Below are 19,474 nucleotides of genomic sequence, written 5' to 3' on the forward strand. Positions count from 1 at the left end.
CACGTATTCGCGCTAATTGCGGCGCGCGGAGTCCGCCTCGCAACGGTGACGGGCAAAAGACGGGCCGCAATACGGCGCGAGTTATTATGCATTGTGTGCTCACACACACGCAGACGCTGATAAAGACACGGCGTAGTCGTATTATCAAGTAGCGGAATTACCGTAATGCTCGCTTTACAGATAACGTAAGCACATATTGTTCGCGAGAATTAACGCGAGCGCTGTTGTTTCGGGCTTTATCGGCAAACGCCTCAAGTGTCGTCATCGCGTTATTTTTTTCACCGTATCTTTCAAACTGTTAATTACTCAGGCTGACAACTCGCAACCACCAATGTTTGTCTCTAATTTAAAAAAAAAAAAACAGATACGTCACGTAGGATGAGCGGTGTTTTAAGCACTGTGCGGGAACTGGTTTTTAACATACCGATCGCGATGTCGATAGGAAACAAAAGAGGAAGAATCCAAGAAAGAGAAGGGAGGAGGAAAAAGAGAGAGAAGATGAAAAACTATTGTGCTGTCGAGTCGTACACGACAGTTGTAGCGCGTACCGTTAACGGAATTGCATTTAAGTCGCTTTAATTGCGCGGAGTTGCTGACCGGAAGTCGTCGTTATGGTCATTGCTTCTGCGACGAGGCCACGCTCTTATTATTCGGTGCTTTAATTTAAGCCTGATAACGCGCACTTCGTTAAAGCGTTACTTTTTCGAGTGTAAAAATACTTCTGGTTCGAGGAGGGTCGATCTCTCGAATTTTCATCAAATAAACAGATCCACTTGGCTATTCCAGTCGAGATGAACATCTTGCGTCATCGTGAGAGAGAGAGAGAGAGAGAGAGAGAGAGAGACGTTTTGCGGAATTCGTCGTGCGCGTGTGACATGCCACGTGTGTCAGCGTGTGTGTACGTGTGTGTGCGCATCTACGAGCGCAAGAGGTCGATTTAACAAACCATACGTTACGCCACGATAAAATCTCGCAAACCTATAAACTGCGGGCTCGAGCTAGGTGCGGGTACGTTATATCATAAAAATCCAGTAAAATAAGCTCGTAAACCGAGCGAAGGAAAGAGAAGGAAAGCCGCATCGTGTTGTCGCGATGTACTATAAACTCTCCTCGCGAATACGCGCTCACGCGTGTCGCACGCGCGTGCGCGCACGATATTTTAGAATATATCCGAGATCAGAAAACTTGGATTACGAACAAGATGTTGCCTTACAAATTACTTGCGAGCGTAGGCAAGAGAAAACGTAATATTCTTTCGAAATTTGAAGCGTGGCGATTAACTAATTATAAAATATCGGTGCGAATTAATACAATTAAATTATGTTTCACACTCGGTGTGTACGGGACAGTGTATGTTTTTAAAATTAAGATTGGATAATTTTTATATGTTATATGAGCTATAACATATCGATGCGAATTAATATAATTAAATTATGCTTTACATTATGCTTACTCGGTGTGTATTGGACAACGTACTCTTTTAAATTACGATTGGATAATTTCTGCATATGAACTATAATAAATACACGCGTACATTCTACGCTTATATTCTATACAATTTATCGGCGCGTTGGTTCGGCGATTTTAGATTATCTCGGTGCATTCACGTCTTGTTGGTGTGGACGAGAGAGGAAGAGTGATCTTTCGAGAGGCTAATTGGAAGACTCTCGAGGGCTACTCTCGGCGGCTCCTATACGCGCGCCGTGGGCCGGCGTTCTCTTAATCGTATGGTAATTCTATGGAGATTGCATGGGGCGAGGAGAAGCTCGTAGCTTGGGATCGTTAGGCCCTTTTCGTCCCCGCTGGGACTTTACTCTGCCTCCTTCTAACTAACGGCGTTCTACTATCCGGCTTCCAATCATTCCTCCCGCTCCTCGTCATCTCCCATCGTCCCCTAAAAAAAGAAAAAAAACTTATTTTTCATTTCACTCATCTCGTTGCTTTCTGTCAAAAGTAAATTCAAAAGATATAATTAACTCACTTTCTGTCTTGCTCCAAATTGTTGTTCTCCGCGAGAGACGCCCATCAAGCGTGATTTAATTTTTCCGCGTGAGAATGGAAAACCCGAATTAGTTCGCATCGCATTTATATTATGTTTACATGTAATTTATTTAGCTGGCGTAATTTGATTTATAATTAAATTGGTTAATTATAAATATTTGTCAGCAAGAAAATTAATTGTTAATACGTTGTAAAATGCGATGTCAGCTACCTGACGAGATATAGCTCACAGCTCTACCGTCAAAGTTCCACCTTCCTCTGGCGCGTTCTCCGGCTTTCCCTCTTATATTCTTCCTCGAGTAGAGACCCGAAGTGACAAGTGAATGGCGTGCCACCCTCAAAGGAGGGGGGGCGGGGGATAACAATAACCTCGTGCTGCTCCTCGCCGCGAAATAAGTATCATACTGTCTCGTTTTCATATATATGCAGGCGACTCCAGACACGCGACGACCTCACAATCGCCACTGTCAGTCCTCGTCGGAAAGAAGCCTGCGATTATGCGCGCGCGCGCGCGCGTGTGTGTGTACGTGTGTGTACGTGTGTGTATGTGCGAATGCCACTTACTCTGTCGCGCGCAAATGCGAGCGTTATCGTTGATCTAACTCCATTCCAATTCCGTCTGAGTACCAGATGACAGGAGAGTGACAGCTCATCCTCAATGCGAGTCGCCCCTTCCCCCTCCCCCTCCTCCCCTTCCGTCCGTCATCGAAGGAATATATCGGGCATAATTTTATCGCGAATCAAATTAGAGGCCGGCACACACACGGACGCGGTTGTTCCCGCCTCGCGTCAGCCACGCCGCCGTTGCACTATCTCTTTACGTTAATTCCGCGATATATCCCGCGTATGGTATATCTCCGGTCTAGCATTTTTTACGGGGGGGGGGGAGGGGAAGGGAGAGGGGGAGAGGCTATTTTAATTTCTAATTCGACGATAACCGCGATTCCATTATTATTCCTCGCGAATACCAATTCGAATTCAAGTATCACGTAGCCGGAATATATCGCGATACCGCACGGTCGGCGGCCCCCGGGAGTCCGCTTCTCTCCCGTTTTTGCGGTGGGGTGCAATGTGCACGCCATTTACGGGGCGGTGCATAGAGCGGCGAAGGAGATGCTCGCCGCGGCGTGTGAGATGCGGCCGCGGACGCATAACGGGCGAGAGATGCCGGCGGATAAAAGAGCGAGAGAGAAAGGAGCGCGAAGGGAGAGGGTACGGCGCGGTGGGGCAGGGCGAGAGGAAATGCGAAGGAGCTTCCATCTCGGGCTCGAGATTTCATTAAAATTCATGAACCGTACGCGACTTGCGCCTCTCTCGCCGCGGTGGTCTTTGAGTTTTGCGCGTTACGAAGAAGCGGCGCGGTACATCCACCGACGTGGATGGACGAGAAAGAGAAGAAGAAGAAGAGAGAGAGAGAGAGAGAGAGAGAGAGAGAGAGAGAGAGAGAGAGAGAGAGAGAGAGAGAGAGAGAGAGAGAGAGGAACGGAAAAGCGACGGTGGGACCGGGGGGGGGGAGGACGGGGGAACGAGGTAGAGAGCGACGTCAGCTATGAATAATACAGGGAACTTCTAATTGCGCGAGACAAAACTCCGCGTAGTTGGAAACTTTCGTCCCGGCTACGACGGCCGGGAGGAGAAACTTTCGCAACTCTCGCAAAACTTACCGCTTGTTTTACCGTCGACCCATCCTCTCCGCCCGCGTATACGCGCCGCGTCGTCTCGCCGGAAGTCAGCGCGGAAACGCGCCGCGGTTCGCTTTATACCTCGGTCTTTCTTCCTCGGTCGCAGCCGCGCCGCGTTTTGCTATCGCCGCGGAATCTCGCGAACTTTGTTCCATTCGCAGTTTGCGATTCCCCGTGGAATCCGCTCCAGGAGATGCCAGGAAGATGCCGTCCACTCGTCTTCGCTCAGTTACAATAAGTCGGCCCCATTGTTGTTATTCGGGGTAAAGCGAAAGATGCTATCGAGCACAAAGTGCTAATTCGAAACGTTGAATAGAGATCCAGCGATCTTCAGGAATCTTCTCGCAACTGTCTTCTCTAAATTCCATTATGGAACGACATTCGTCGAAATTTCCACCGAAAATCTCGTAATCGTGTGGATTTGTCTGTCCTACGGTGATTAAAGTCATTATCCGACACGTTGTTTGAGAGACAAAGAACCATTTTCTCCTTCGCATTTCCACACTTTTCCTCCCTCTCTCTCTCTCTCTCTCTCTCTCTTTCTCGTCCATGACGGTGCTCACATAGGTGTCGGCAATGAAGAGAGGGATATCGTTTCTACGGCTAGGGTGTGTTCAACCCCCGTACTCAGGGGTGGCTGTAACGTCGCTCGTAAAAACACCGTAAACTCGACAGCAACAGGTCCCGTGTGTCTGCCGCAGAAGCGCCGGCTATGTCGCTCTCGAATATGACGGTTGATACGAGAGCGTACACGAGGAATCGTCGACACCTTCGCTGTACCACCGGCGATCCTCTTTGTGCCATGTGCTTTGCAAGAAAACTTGTTACAAATAGCGTATGAGGTTCGCTAGTCGTCGAGTACGCGCCAATTTGGCATCCTCTCAATTTTCTCGATTCTCGATAAATAAAGAGATCCGAGGGAAATGAAACGCGATGTGAGAGATTGCCGAGTCGCTTTGTACGTGTCTCCACGTTGAATTATTAAAATTGTCGCGCATTTTCGGCATCGCGTTTAGAGCGTCGAACCTAAACGTATCCGCCGTCGTATCGAGACATTTATCATTCACGCTCGCTCGTTCCGTGTATTTTTTATGAATCGTTAGACGGGAGACGGGGGAAAGGACCGAAAGGAGAAATCTCGGAAATTCTCAGGGTATCCGGTATGCACGAGGTAGAAAATGTACGCCACACGGTACCATCTTGTTGATTCCGACATTTTTACGCGAGGAGGTTACCGGAACGGGCGACCATCATCTTTACGGAGGCGGTTGGGCGGTGAGGAGGGAGGGGGCGAGGGAAGGCGGTGAGAAAAATTGTCACGGCGAAGGATTTCGAATTCTCGCCGCGTAAGGAGTCTGCGGCAGCAGAGCCAACCAGCCCTCCTTCCCCCTGCATGTGCATGCATTATGCATGCACAACGGCGCTGTGAGAAAAATGTCTTGGCAGCCGCAAAGCGCGGGATGGTTGCCTTGTCTCTATGTATGCGGCGTTACCAAGCCGATATACGATGTGCGGATATGTATACGTGCTTGTGTATGTGTGTCGATACCGGGGGGTCCAGATGCGCGCAACTTCGCTGGCGGTCCTCTATACTCGCGCTAATAAGATCCCTTAATAATGACGTGTCACGTGCAAAGTAAGGGGCACGGGGATATATAAAACGCGTGAAAAAGTTTCGCGTTTCCCTTTTCTAGAATAAATCTCAAATAAATTAAGATAACGCTCGCTTACAGTGCCGACAAAAGGACGGTTTTATCAATCTCACCGGAATTTAATCTCTCTTCGACGTATATTTCTCATCATTAGTAACGTTTAATTAATGAAAATGCACCGTTTCTCCTCGCCGAGGCGCGATATTCAAGGTAAGGTATATCAAACTTAGGGAAGATAGAAGATAAAAATTTATCGAGATTAAGGTAAGGGAAAAAGAAGGGACGAGCTATGGTCGACCGAGTCACAATAATACGTCTTCAGCTCCATCCTCGATATTTCCACCGACGGTTTTTCCACGATTTGATATTGAGCGCCTTGCCCTCCCCCTCGACGAGGATTCGGTGGGGATGAAGCTGAGCCGACAGTGGCGACCGTCCACCCTTCCTCAGGGACGGATTGCCCTCTCTGGCCCTTCTATAGGCTATGTCTGATGTCTATGGCTCCATTAGAGTCTGAGAGCGCGTTTTTTCAATCTGTTATTCCGATATAGAAGTATATCTTTTATACATCATGTTAATATAGAGACCGGATTAATAAAAAATCATATTATATAAAGCGCGCCGTACACACACAGTTATATTTTATCATATTTATTTAAAGAGATATTCAAATGCAAATTTATGTTTCTCTTATGAGAAGCACTCGCTACTTTCTAATCTAGAAAAGTAAGATTACTGAAGTTGTATACCGTACAATTTATGGGTTAGATGTGGATAACGAAGTTGCAGCGTAGAATATCGCGGAAAGTTTCGTGCCAAAACTTGAAGCTTGGCCGGGCGATGTTTCGCATGTAAGAGACAACTCTCTTCGTTAACTCGGAAACCGAAGAATCGTAGAGCCGAGAGGGAAAAGGTGAGGGTGGTTTTTCCAATGATGATGCACCGGCAGGAGGTGTGCGTTTACGGCACTCATGGGAGCCATCAGCATGAAGACGAAACGTGAAGAAGACCACATCCTGTCCATCCTTAAAAGAGGAAAGCTCAACTTTGTGCGTGAAAAATTTCTCAATTCTAAAACGGACTCGAAGAGAACTCGAAGAGACAATTCCGACGATTATTGTCTTAGTTTAGTTACAAGTAATCAAATATCTTTTTCTAAATTTTCTTTTTTAATACTTCAACATTTTTCTCCCAGGAAAAGAGTCTTATATCTAATTATAAAAACTAAATCAGAGTTCGGAATCTCTAATTTTATTTTTAAAAAATTTTTACATTTTACATTTTAAAAATAGATTTATAATTAGCAGTTTTCATAATTAAAATTGAATACGCCATGGTTGGAATCAGTATTAATTTTCACCAAAAAATCCTTACCGATAAGATCTCTCTTCTCATCCTGATTTCGTTCGAGAGGATTCTACCGTGCTACCGTGTGGAAAGAGCTCGTCGAAAGACCGTCGGGCTCTGATGGAATCCTAAATTTTAAATCGCCCAAAGGATCCCAGTCGGAAATTGAACCTTGACCTTTTCCTCCTTGACGACTTTCGATCTTTCTGATGGGATTGGTCCTACAGTATAGTTGTAGGATGCGCACACGGGAAAGCACCTATCGTCGTTAGGTTTTATCGTGGATGTTTTGGCATCGGGTATAAAGTGCGTCTAGAATAATTTCACTAGTCACACTCTGCGGCTGGGGCACGTAAAGGCTCTTCAGTTTTATGCATATAGCTCCGCTATAAAGTGGCCAATTCGACGCTGTGTGCTAGAGCTGCCGGAGTGGTCGGCGATACTTAAATAAAGATAACTTCGCTATAGATCATACTCTATAAATATCGATAATAACTCTATTAATAACCTATTAATAACTATTAATAAAAATTAATAAAAACCTATTAATAAAAATAAACCAAGAAAATAAGTTGAGAAACATTCAAACGGAAAATATCGATAGTTTGACAGTTTCGAAGTTATCGTTAGTGTCCCTGGTGGCTCACCGGGTGGCTGACTCATAAATTCGCCAGGGAGAACTTCCCACAGGTCCCCGGAGAAACGGGGCCCGTTCAAAATTACATCGCCGATATTTTCGCCGCGCCGCCGCCCGACGTTTTCGTAGACCGCATCACCGACACGCACTTCGCAGCGAAAGTTGCTCGACGACGACGTCGGCGACGACAACGACGGCGATGACGACGAAGAGAGATGACAAAGAAAGAGCAGTAACGTCCCCTTCCTCGTGCACCGTCCATTGACGTTTATGCGTTTGCGCGCACGGATGCGATACGCCGGCTGCCGCCGGTGCATCCGCGCGAATGCACTCCGGAGATTTTCCAGGCCAAGTGCCTTGACGTTATTCGCGGGGATGCACACGCCATAGATCATGGTGTTTTCAGCATCCACATCCACATCCACAGACGCGACTATACACGCGCGCGCGCACACACACAGCGAGAGAAAGAGAAGAGAGAGAGAGAGAGAGAGAGAGAGAGAGAGAGAGAGAGAGAGAGAGAGAGAGAGAGAGAGAGAGAGAGAGAGACGGGCGTGCGTTTGTACGCGGAAACGCGCCGACTGAGTTATTTTCTGACCATTGCCTCTCGTTCTCCTCGCGGCGCGCACGTACAGTCTGGTCCATCGCACGCGGATGTATACGCACGCGGATGCAGAATACGACACTTTCAGTTATGAATTTTCTATTAATCCCATAGTCGGTCTTTCTTTCGGATCGGCGAGAATTCGCGGCGGACAGCTTTCTCGAGTATTCGAGTGCGAGGCGAAAGGAAATTTCTAAGAAATTCACAAGTGATTTATTATTAGGACACTTACAATCTCTCGCGAATATCGCGATCGAAATAGGTTCGAGATAAGAATTTTCCATCCAGTCTTCTTATTTTCTCTAGATCTCTTTTCCAGTTTCGTATAAATTTTTATCTGTTTAATTAAAAAAATTTTTCTCGTATTCCTTTCATCTCGAAAACTCTTTGAGACACACGACCGCATCATTTTACGTGAAGCACTCTGTATATACAACGCACGTCGGTCCGTGGCTACATAGGCATCGACTCGTGCATACACACATACACGCACATGCGCACGCGTATACCGGGTGGCCCGAAAGTGGCGTTGGTCTCGACGCAAGAGCTACTCGATCAATACGCCACGTTGCCTCCTGCGCCTCCACCCCCAGAAACCGTCGGTACACCCCTTCCATGCCGTCCCTGTCTCTTCTCTTTCTCTCTTTCTCCCCCATCCTCTCTTCTATCCACCGGCTACCCCTCTGCATCGTGGCCGACGTGTTCGCCCACCCCCTGGCAAGAGGGACGATACGGTGGAAACGGGCTTTCGGCCGGCTGACGACTCGGTAAGGAAACACTCCACTCAGCAGAATTTTTCGACACACGCTCGTCACACGGACAATGCTAAAAAAAAAAAAAAAAAAAAAAAAAAAAAAAAAAAAAAGAAGAAGAAGAAGAAGAAGAGACGAAGGAGAAAAAATTCCAGTCATTCGCGAGAGACGGAAAGCGGTATTATTCCGCGGAATTTCACATTCTGATTTCTCGAGAAATCGCGAGAGCGTAAATCTTCCCGAATAAAATGTAACGCGCGTGCACGGGCGCGTGGCGCGTTATTTCCCGAGAAAAAGAAGAAACCAATATATCATTACGTTCGCGAATTATTCGCGACTTCACCCTCTTCCGGTCTTCACCATAAATACGCCATTATCGATAGTGCTATCACGATCTCGCATTCCTGCGTATTTGCGCTTATCGCGCGTGGGATGGATACGGTTAGCCGCTAAATAGATCGGCCACCCTCGGTGATCGCGGAAATCCTCTCGGAATTTCGTCGGATTCTCGTGTTATTTTCGATACCGACTTTATTATAAGCTCATGGACTGGCAGCCAGCGACGACAGCGGCGGCGGCGGCGGCGGCGGCGGCGGCTTATCGCGCGTGAAATAGAAACGGATTGAGTCCATTCCTGGTCCGTTTTCCAGTTTGTTGCTGAGGGTCGGCTCTTCTACCAGGCATAAACAAGGTTATAGAGTCATTAGGCGTTATGGACCTGTTCCGTCGACGGGACTTACAGACTATAAGCGGGGAGAAAGAGAGACCGACGCGCGCGTAGGCGTTTTCCTGTCGTGTTTATTTAATCGATTACCGTCACTGTTGAATTTTACAGTGTACCGGACGAAACGTGCCTCTTATATCCCGCACTCGTAAACTCTCTTACAACGGCGATGCTCTATCATCGACATTGCGATCGGCTCGTTTCGATCTACCGCGGGTAGGTATGAATGGATATACAATGTGGAACATACAAGCGTCGTCCTCCTTTTGCTTTATACAGCGAATATTTTTAGCACACCTCGCGTACAATGTTAGAGTTCAGCACTAGAAACCTAGATATACCTAGCGATATTTATGAATATACTGGAAAGTAACGACATATGTGTTACAGTAGCGCGTCGACTCGAAAGGCTTGATAATTAACAGAAAGAGATGAAATGCGAAACGACTCGTAATTATCGTATAACGCGATAGTTTATGTGCACTGTAAAGATCATAAAAGAAATGTTTTTTTTCTTTTTTTCTTTTTTTTTTTTTTTTTTTTTCACGCGCTCGTAAAGATCGACGCTATTCCGGTTCATTTTGCCGAACGTGGCGAAGCGGCCGGAGCGGCAGGACGACGTGTGGGTGGCTGATCGGGTGGTCTTCGGGATACGGAATACGGCACTGACCATGCGTGCGAGGGGTGTTTCCACCCTCTACGGACGAGGTCGCGAGAGCGGAAGGGGGAGAGAGAGCACACATTCGGTACACCTGCGCTGTATATTGCGGAAAAGCCGGACTTGCCAGGCAATAAGAATTTCTTCATCCCTCGCGCGCCTGCCCCGCGCCCCGTCGACATGCAACCCTTTATTAATACCCCCTCTGCCCGCCTCCCCCTCGCTCGTTGCTCCCCCCTTTCTCTCTTGCGCTGCGTCTCGCGGCGGTGAAGCACCACCTTCGACCTTTTTATCTACCGCTTCTACCCTCTCGTGCCTGGCATTGTCTCGCAACAATGTGGACTCGGGGCTAACTAGTTTCGCTGATACGGTCGCATCAGGGCTGCCTCGGACGAAAAAAAAAGGAGATAGATACACTTCGTCTTTCTATCCCCCGTACGCGTCTCTGTGAACGTCGCAGTTGTGTAGGGTGTACGCGCGAGTTCCGAAATCCGGGATCTATATAGAATCGTTACGACAGAAACGATACTCGTGAGGAAAAATCTCGTGATTTCACAAACGCGCGAGAGTTAACGACGAGTTCGTAACGACGAGCGGCCTACCGCTGTGATGGCCGCGATAGGTAGACTCGAAGTGAAATCCAGCGAGGCTCACGCGTCGAATTCACGATTATTCTTAGCTCCGACCGCAGACGTTTTCGCAATCGTTCGGTAATTATCTCGGCGGGCGCGTTCTTTCCGAGTGATTTAATTCCCGATGCAAGCGAGCCACGTAGCCGCGAGCGATTCTCGCGCGATTTCCGACGCGCGAGCGGTTCCCCCGCGGTTATTAAGCCATTAAAAAGTCTGGTTATCGTTAGCCGCGAGGTGTACGTGAGTGCGCCAAGCCGAGACAAGTCCTCGAGGGTTTCCTGAGCAGGAATGCCACTTCAACAACGAAGCCGAAGCTCAGCTTCGGGGGAGGGGAGACTTAATTTGCCTCGAGACGCCGCACTTTCCTCCGCGTACATACTTATGTACGTGCATACATGTGTACGCGCAAATATATATATTATATAGATATGTATGTATATATGTATACGTATCCTAGAGCCGGATGCCTTCCGTAGTTATACCATCGTGCCTGTCTTCTAGCACCGATACCGCGCTCACGTCTCGTCCCCGTATAAACTAAGAGATGCGTCCGTATGTGTGTGTGTGTGTGTGTTCGTGTGTGTGTGTGTGTGTGTGTGTGTGTGTGTGTGTGTGTGTGTGTGTGCGCGCGCGCGCGCGCGCGCGCCGGTACGTGGTACACGCCGGGTACATAGCACGCCTAGACCATTTTGCAGCGTTCCTGCCACATTCTAACATCCGCGTTTCATTAAAAGATCTCTCGCCTGACCTCTCGGTTGCACGCGGTCTCGCGCGGCACAACTTGGCTGCATCTCGCGCAAAGACGGACACGCCGCCGGCTGTACACTCGGTGGTACTCAGAAATGACTCTCGCGTTTCTCTCGGCGAGTCGCCGATGTGTCGCGTGTTTTCCTTTTTTACAGAAGAAATGCGACGTCGTACGAAGTAGTACGATGTCGTAATCGTGCTCACGATAAAATCCGCTTTAAATCGCTTCTAGATTTAAAAGGCAAACTTACGAGTTATGTATTCAGATTACTCTTTCTGGACCTTTACTACTAACCGCTTTACACGCGGCAGAGATTGTATCGGCCTTTCGTATCGTGACGATATCTACCACGACGTTAGTCTGATAAATTAAGATAAGCGCCCACGATCTCATTATACCTCTAATATTACGACAGACGGTTTCCGTATATATTTTACTCGTTATTTTATTGTAGGCAAAACATGTAATCGAGATCGGTTAGTCTGAGATCAATATAACACCGGCGAACGCAGTGTCGCTGTGCAATCGCTTAGAAATTCATTGTGCGATAAAACCGCATGCGAGGACTATTAAACTTGTTGCTCCTCGGCTTGACTGTAATGGAAATGAACAATGGCTTGGTAATACTTGAGAAACTGTATAACCGAAAGCTGCTAACGGCATTGTGTTCTCTCTCACTGCTCTCGTGGCACTTTAAATACTTCGAATCACATCCATCGTCTCAAATATTCACGTTTCAACCTTAATAAAAAAAATATATACAATGATACTTTAAATTATATTTATATCTCGAATATTTAGTTCAATTCATTTGAATGAATTTGAGATTAATTTAGTCAAATCATTTATCAAAATTTACATTGTGAAGGATCGAGAAATCGATTTCTTTTCTTTCGATGACTTTATATGACTTTAGATACGGATTTAACGTAGCGTCTTTGCCCTCCTAGTTCGAAGAATAAGAGATCGCAAGGATACACGTTTTTCGTAGGGAGTTAGCGAATGTGAATGTAACATAGTCAATAATGCGACGTAATACCACCGTAAGGGAGTTAAGAATAATTCGACTGGAGGCCCGGCCCTTTCGACATTTACGACGTGTTTTACGCGATCAAAGCGAGCCGTAACAATTATTGGGCGATTTCGCGGCCATAAAATTTTATTTGACCTCCACAGCCATCGACAAAGCGAGCCACCCCACCAAGCCGTCTCCGATCGCTCTTTGCCGCGAATCAGGGGGACGTTTCGCGATCTTTGCAGCCCCCTGACTACAAATCTTTTATTCTCTCCATGAGTTAGAAAGACCGGGTGGTAACGTCTTCAAGTTACTTTCGAATTTATTTCCTATTTGAAACTTGATGAAATTTTTATGAAATAGCACAAAAAATGTTTGAATAAAATTGCAAAAATTATCATAAATGATTTAGATTGATATTAAATTAAGGCGGCGGGGCGGTTTTATATTAGACGTGTTATTTCAAAAACTCGAGATTTATGCTGTCTTCAAAGCAGCCGAGGAACGAAGCGCCGAGCGTTCTCGGGAAGCATATCTTTGCACTTATCCTGTCCGGGCGGCGGAAATCGATGGCCGCGGGCGATCGTTCCGGACACCCGGTACATCGGGCGCCGCGCATTGTGTACATTTGGCCGCGTTTTCGCGTCGAGTTTTGATTTACGGGGTTGAAGGAGTACGGGGGGGGGGAGGCGAAAGGGCGGCCACGGCGAGAACGGGAAGGGGGACGAGTGTTCCGGCGGAAGTGGCTGGAAAAAGGAAGAAAAGTAATAGGGAAAAAGGGAAGAGTGGGCGGCGGTCGAAAGTTGGACGGGTGGAACATGGCGAAGATATGGTCGAGCGAATTCAAGTCGTAGGATGAAGAAATAGAATGGGGATCGAAAGAGAGAGAAGGAGAGAGAGAGAGAGAGAGAGAGAGAGAGAGAGAGAGAGAACGGGGGTAGGGTGGCGACGTCGATGCTGGAAAAACATCGCGGAGCGTTGCGAGCGAAATACCACAGTTCGCGCGCGAGATCCTTTTTTGGACGGCGGAAGTACGGAATTGCCGGAGCGCGAAAGAAATCGCCGAAAAGAAGCTCTCTTCTCTCTCCCGCGAGCAACATAAAGCGGGAGATATACGCGCGAACGAGCGCCGAACTTCGCAAAACATTGTTTTCCACGAGCAGAAAGAGAGTTTCGAGATTCGCCCGACCGAGAAGTCCCGCTCTCGTCGCCTCGGCACCCGGAACTTCCACGCCGATAAATCCGCGATCAGCGGAATACGGACGCAGAATGGGGCGAATGGGACCGTCGGTGTGGTAATTTGGCGGCGTGTTAAAGCGAGAAAAAATTTCACTCCTACTAACGAAGACGAATATAAATTTTGGAAAATTATTTACGCGTTGAATTACAATCTACGTATTTTAGAATTCATTTTGCAAACGAGCTTTACTTTCGTCACAATCGTTCTTATATTGGAAGAAACGCAACGCGAATCGTGCGTTTGGAAATCGATGTTTGCGTGAATTTAATTCGACAAGACAACGGGATATATATTCAATTTCGATGAAAGTTTTCCCATCGCGCGTTTAAACGCACGTTTATCGTATGTGCTCGTTTTTTTTTCTCGACATTCGAAACCGGCACGCGAGTTAGCGTTGCGTCACATCGTCTCGAACGAGGGAGGATGAGCTTCGAAACACGAGCTTGGTGTCTCGATTTCCTTCGTAAATCAGGAGAGCTCGGTATATTCTTACGGCAGGGGCGTCGATATCGGATCCCAGGGGGGCATAGACACCGGCTTCTTTCTTCCCTCCTCTCCCTCTCTCTTGATTCCCTCTCGGAAAACGAACCCCTACTGCCCGGGATTCACCCTCGAATTAAAAGAGCAGCCATCTCGGCCACCTTCCCTTTTCTCTCTTTTCTCGTCCTGCCCCGCACGGATTAGGGAATGAAGGCGTGAGAAAGAAGGCGAGAAAATGAGGAAAATGGACGAAGAAACGGAATAGAGTTGATATTACACGAAACAGAGGATCGCCCAAATTAAACATATAATTCATGTGGCAAAGACAAAAAATTGAACGAGAAAAAGCAAATAGCTCATGTTAATTTTATTAATCGTATCGCTCAAATAGTTTAAAAAATTTTCTGATTTTATGCATCTGTTTATTTAATTTCAAAGGTGTTAATTTTACCAGTTGATAGCGCAATCGTTATCTCGCTTTTATCGCTTGTTTGTACGTACGTTCCGATGCACATCTGAGTAACACATCCTCGATATTCTGACGTTTTTTCGCACCTCGTTTCCTCGCATCTGTGTGAAAATAGCGACATCGTGGAGAAAAGCTGCCCTAATCTCGCGAACGACGCCGGGTGCGCGATAACTCAAGTCATCTTGGCGAGTCTTACGACGGAGTTCCAACCGGTGCTCTTAAAATATGCAAGAGAAAGAGAAAGAAAGGGGGAGAGAGAGAGAGAGAGAGAGAGAGAGAGAGAGAGCGAGAGAGCGGGCGAGCACGGACGGTCGAGATCCGCGCGCGAAACACAACCCTCGGGATAATTTAGATTCGTGAAGCGGAGCGGAGCAACGGAGAAGAGCGGTGGCAGGACGCCGGCGGTGTGTATTGATCTAAACGGGAACCCGTGAAAGCAATTAAGATAAGGCACGGTAACAAAGGGTTGTCGGCTGCTACCCGCTTTTCGCGGTGGAAAACAGCGCGGCGACGATGGATACGGGAAGGGACAGACGGGGATACAGTAGATACGTAGCAGATACGTAACGAAGGAGAAAATGTGAGGTCGATTTTCGCTGGATGTTAAAAGGCAATGGAGAAGCGAGAAGCGTTTATTGGATGGAGAGAAGCGAGTGGAAATCGCGCGAAATGGCTACATCCGAGGTTTTGACCCACGAAATTATAATCCGCTTGTGATCTTAAAGCCGCCCCCGTAAGGAATGCCCCGAGACAAGTTGTTCGTTTGTGTTTATTCGCGCTCGCTCGAATCCTTCAAATCCGGTTTTACACACATTATTATTCGCTCCCTCCCCCTCCCCTTGCCGTAATCGAAGACGTCAGCATTAATGTTAACGCGTTATTTTCCGAGACGTTGCGGCTTCTTTAGGCCGCTTGGCTGCTCCGCGGCACAGCCGCACGAATTGTTCGTGCAATTAGCCTGTAAATAGGCCCCTTTCAATGGGGCGTCATATTAATGTAGTTCATTCGCAAACGACCCTCGAAAACGATGAGCGTTACGTTTTAGCGTTAGGCAGTACGAGTTTATATACTGGATGTCATATAGAGATTCACTCATCGTATACGTGTCAATCGTGGAGAGAGTGAAAGACAAAAAGAAAGAGAGAGAGGAAAAGAAAGAGAGAGAACGAGAGAGGAGAAGAGAAAACAGGAAAGTGTGGCAGAAAGAGAGAGAGAGAGAGATGTGGGGGAGCAACGAGAGCAAGAGCAAACGGCTCGAGCAGACCGTCTGAGTCGTAAAATGTTAACTGCTAGTAAAACTGAGTTTACGCGCTTGTAAGGACCCCCGCAGGAGGCTGCTGCCATCCCTGGCCCCTCTTCAACGTGGCAGCACGCAGAGCCGCCCCTTACACCCCCTAATAGCCAGATTATTGCTCGTAAGCCAACCACCCCCGCCGTCGACCCCGTCGTCTGCCCGCCTCCCCCGCAAGCACGAAAATAATTCCGAAAGAACGTTTAATTCGCACATTTTCTTATACTCCTCTATTGGATACGTAACGAGACGGAATACTGTTGCAGCATTTACATTACGGGAATTTCCAGATATTGCAACAATACTTGTACGCACGCATTTACATTTGATATCAATTTCGCTCGCAGCTCTGTTAAACTCTTTGGTTTGTAACTTTTACCAACAAGAAGGAGAAGATTTTAAATTCAAAGATAATTTTATAGAACACACGATTTTCATGATAATCGTATATTATTACGCGCTATGGAAGTTACGGAGATTATTTCTTTTTTTTTTTTTCTTTTTTTTTTCTTTCTTTCTTTCAACTATCTTTTTCTCCTGAATTTGTATTTTATAAATTACAAAATAAATGTCCACTGCGTAAATCGAGAGAATTATAAGATGATTTAATCTACAGATGAGAAAGCAAAATAAACATTTATTTCCACCCTTAGAGCGAGCGCTCGTATCACCGATCGAAATTGCTTGGCCTTTTAACTTTCAATGGTGCAAGTTCTTTCGCATCGCCGTAAACCGACGTTTTATTCCGCCGCCTTCGGGCGAGCGACGCCGTCCGGAGGTTTTTCATTTTTAATTACCTACAGCACCGTGAAAAGTTCCCGGCACGGCACGGAAGTTTTAATGGCCGCGTTGACTGTCGTTAACCCCTTCTTAAGTCGTCCGTGGAAGTACCGCGGGACGTGCCACGATTTTGAAACTTATTTGACTTCATTCCCATTTGATTTCGCCACACCTTTCCTCTATCGTAATTCAATTTTCAATGTCGTTTGTAAAGTCATCGATGAAGTAACGGATCGGCGTTCACTTAATCGAGAAAGTAACGAGAGACATTTCTGTTTTTCAAAACTGATACTCAAATTACATTCGATTTTTTCCCCTGTGAAAAATATTGTTTGTAAATTATTGCGAAAACAACCGGCTTTAAGCTTAAAGCTCCAAAATAGCTTTCTCCAAAATAATTGGACTAATAAATAATAAATATAAAAGTATAAATATATAAATGATAAAATAAACTAATTCTCTTTGGAAATTAAGCTGTTTATAAATTCTATGCTAATTTTTTTTTAAACATCCCTCTACGATGGCACGTCTACAGAGTCTCTCTAGAGTCTTGCAGAAGAAGCTCTAGCCCTTCCCTTTCCACTGACGTGGAATTGTTACACTTCGTATAAATGCATTAGTTCCGTGCATTCGTTTCACGCCTCCGCGAGTCCACGAGAAGTCTCGTTCGTGCCCCTTTTCTTCGTGTCTCCGGGGACTTTTTTCGCCAGCCGTGGCGAAAAGTGGCGGACGAGAAAAGTTTTCAGACGAATTCAAGTAGTGACTCGGGCAACTACAAATGCAAGTTCATTCATAAAGTCACATCGAGATCAAAAGGACATAATAATTCGTGGTTATTGTACGAGCTTTTGTGTAAAATAAAGTAATGGACAAACTATATAATGATAATAAAATATTCGCGAAAGAGGAGTGATATTAAATATAAAGTCACAATTTTATTGTAACATCGACCTTTATTGGCGATAAATTTTTTAAGTTTCTTACAACGCTATAAAAATTTATTACGCCAAATTGAATTTTTTATGTTTATACACTCGCAATTTTTGAAGGTTTTGCGGTGGCTTTCTATTCATTTTCGCTTCGTATGATTTTGCCCTATTATAAAGGTCTCGTTTAATCTTGCATAATCCACACGGAATCTAGTTTTCTCTGACAAAGGAATTCCTCGTGCAACTTCGCCAAAGAAGCTGAGAATTCTAGTTCACTTCGTCTCGCTTGCATACCAGCGTTTGTCTCGGATGAGGGTGCTAACTGTCGAAGACGACAGGATTGCGTCTTCGTGGTGGCAGGGAGCTTCGCGCGAGGGTGGTGGGGAAAACTGAGGGCGGGGGGTGTACGAAACGGGCAGGGTATAGAAAGTCCCTCGCTCTGCGGTTTTATAGGTCGTCCAGGTCCATCATGCGCCGTAAAAGTACAATAAAACCGCTGTTACACCGCGGAGAACTACCCGTTCTAAACCACTGCGTGCAACGCGCCCTTAAGACAAGAGGAAGACCAGCGGAGACGTCGTTTGGAGAGTCGGCCAAAGGCAAAATTGATTCTTTTATGATCGACAAACGCGCGACTCTGAATTCGAGATCGCTGTGCGAGCAACTATTGAATTTTTACGTGAATGCAAATAATAAATCCCGATGTCTCTTTCTTTTTCGGGTTATTTTAGTCGAATAATTTTGAGTGTGAAAAATAAAAGAGAAATATATCAATTTAAATGTACAAATGACATTCCCGCAAAATAATTCTCTAGAAAGTTTGGGGCACTTAAAGAACTATTTGTTTTTCTAATATCGTATTCATATGAATGCAATTTTGATTTTCTCTCATGTGGTACTGTTGTCTGTTTTCAGTTTTGTCACTGAGGAACACGCAAGAAGAAGAGCCACCAGACCCGCAGCTAATGAGGCTGGACAACATGCTGATCGCCGAGGGGGTCGCTGGACCTGAAAAGGGCGGTGGTGCGGGGGCTGCCGCATCGGCATCCGCGGCAGCTGCGGCCGGTCCACCCGGGCAACCGGACAACGCGATCGAGCATTCGGACTACAGGGCCAAGCTAGCTCAGATTAGGCAAATTTATCATCAAGAATTAGAAAAATACGAGCAGGTTCGTACGAGAGGGATGTCAAAAAAAAATATCGAGCGACTTAAAATTTTTCTCGGTTTTTGTATCCAGACTTTTATTCCCGGATCTCATAATGGACACGAGGCGGGGTTCCCTCGTGAATTTAATCTTGATGAATTCATAAATATACGGCATAACGCAAACCGGCCAACCCATTAAGCCAAACGGGTTAAGTTTAACTCGCGTATTGATTTTCGCAGCGCGCGGCGCCGCAGTCAAACATTTTTACGTTTGCGCGCGCGACGTCGCAAAATCCCCTTCTACACCGACGAAAATTATTCATTCCGAGGAGAGAGCGAGCGAGCGAGCGAGCGAGCGAGCGAGCGAGCAAGCAAGCAAGCAAGCAAGCAAGCACGCTCGCTTTATGCAAATCCCGCTTATGAATATTATTCGCCGCGGGCGAGCGGGGACCGCGCCATTATCGACGCCGTATCGAGTATTGAATTCGGGTCGCGGAATTACATCGGTCGTTTTACCGTCGTCCGACTTTGCGAGCGCGAAAAAAAGAAAGAGAAATGGAGAGAGAAAGAGAGGAGGGGGGAAACGGAAAAGGCGAACAGTGAAATGAACTCGCGGTGCGTAAACGAGCGCCGTTACTCACCCTCGCCGGGAGAACTCTCGGCGAAATGAAAAATTTAAACGCGCA

General features: G+C 46.6%; 1 protein-coding gene and 2 long non-coding RNA genes across 10 annotated transcripts in view; 1 reads left to right on the top strand and 2 right to left on the bottom strand.

Annotated features, from left to right (window-relative positions):
* Nucleotides 1–19,474, top strand: part of exd (PBX homeobox extradenticle) — a 49,296-nt gene that overhangs the window by 9,535 nt on the left and 20,287 nt on the right. For all 8 annotated transcript variants that reach the window (XM_089072221.1, XM_089072223.1, XM_089072222.1 and 5 more), the window contains exon 3: nt 18,557–18,810. In XM_089072221.1, the coding sequence (XP_088928347.1) occupies nt 18,557–18,810 (254 nt within the window). The remainder of the gene's footprint in view (nt 1–18,556; nt 18,811–19,474) is intronic.
* On the bottom strand, nt 1,410–3,291 carry LOC105429812 (uncharacterized). The gene is made up of 2 exons (XR_968150.3): nt 1,982–3,291; nt 1,410–1,894 (listed from the first exon to the last, which is right to left on the bottom strand). It is a non-coding gene; the product is annotated as an uncharacterized LOC105429812 (long non-coding RNA).
* LOC148937559 (uncharacterized) lies at nt 5,943–7,792 on the bottom strand. The gene is made up of 3 exons (XR_016138246.1): nt 7,330–7,792; nt 6,710–7,124; nt 5,943–6,360 (listed from the first exon to the last, which is right to left on the bottom strand). It is a non-coding gene; the product is annotated as an uncharacterized LOC148937559 (long non-coding RNA).

Source organism: Pogonomyrmex barbatus, unplaced genomic scaffold (genome assembly GCF_055798465.1).
Source record: "Pogonomyrmex barbatus isolate J1 unplaced genomic scaffold, ASM5579846v1 scaffold13, whole genome shotgun sequence".
In the NCBI taxonomy this organism is placed as follows: Eukaryota; Metazoa; Arthropoda; class Insecta; order Hymenoptera; family Formicidae; genus Pogonomyrmex; species Pogonomyrmex barbatus.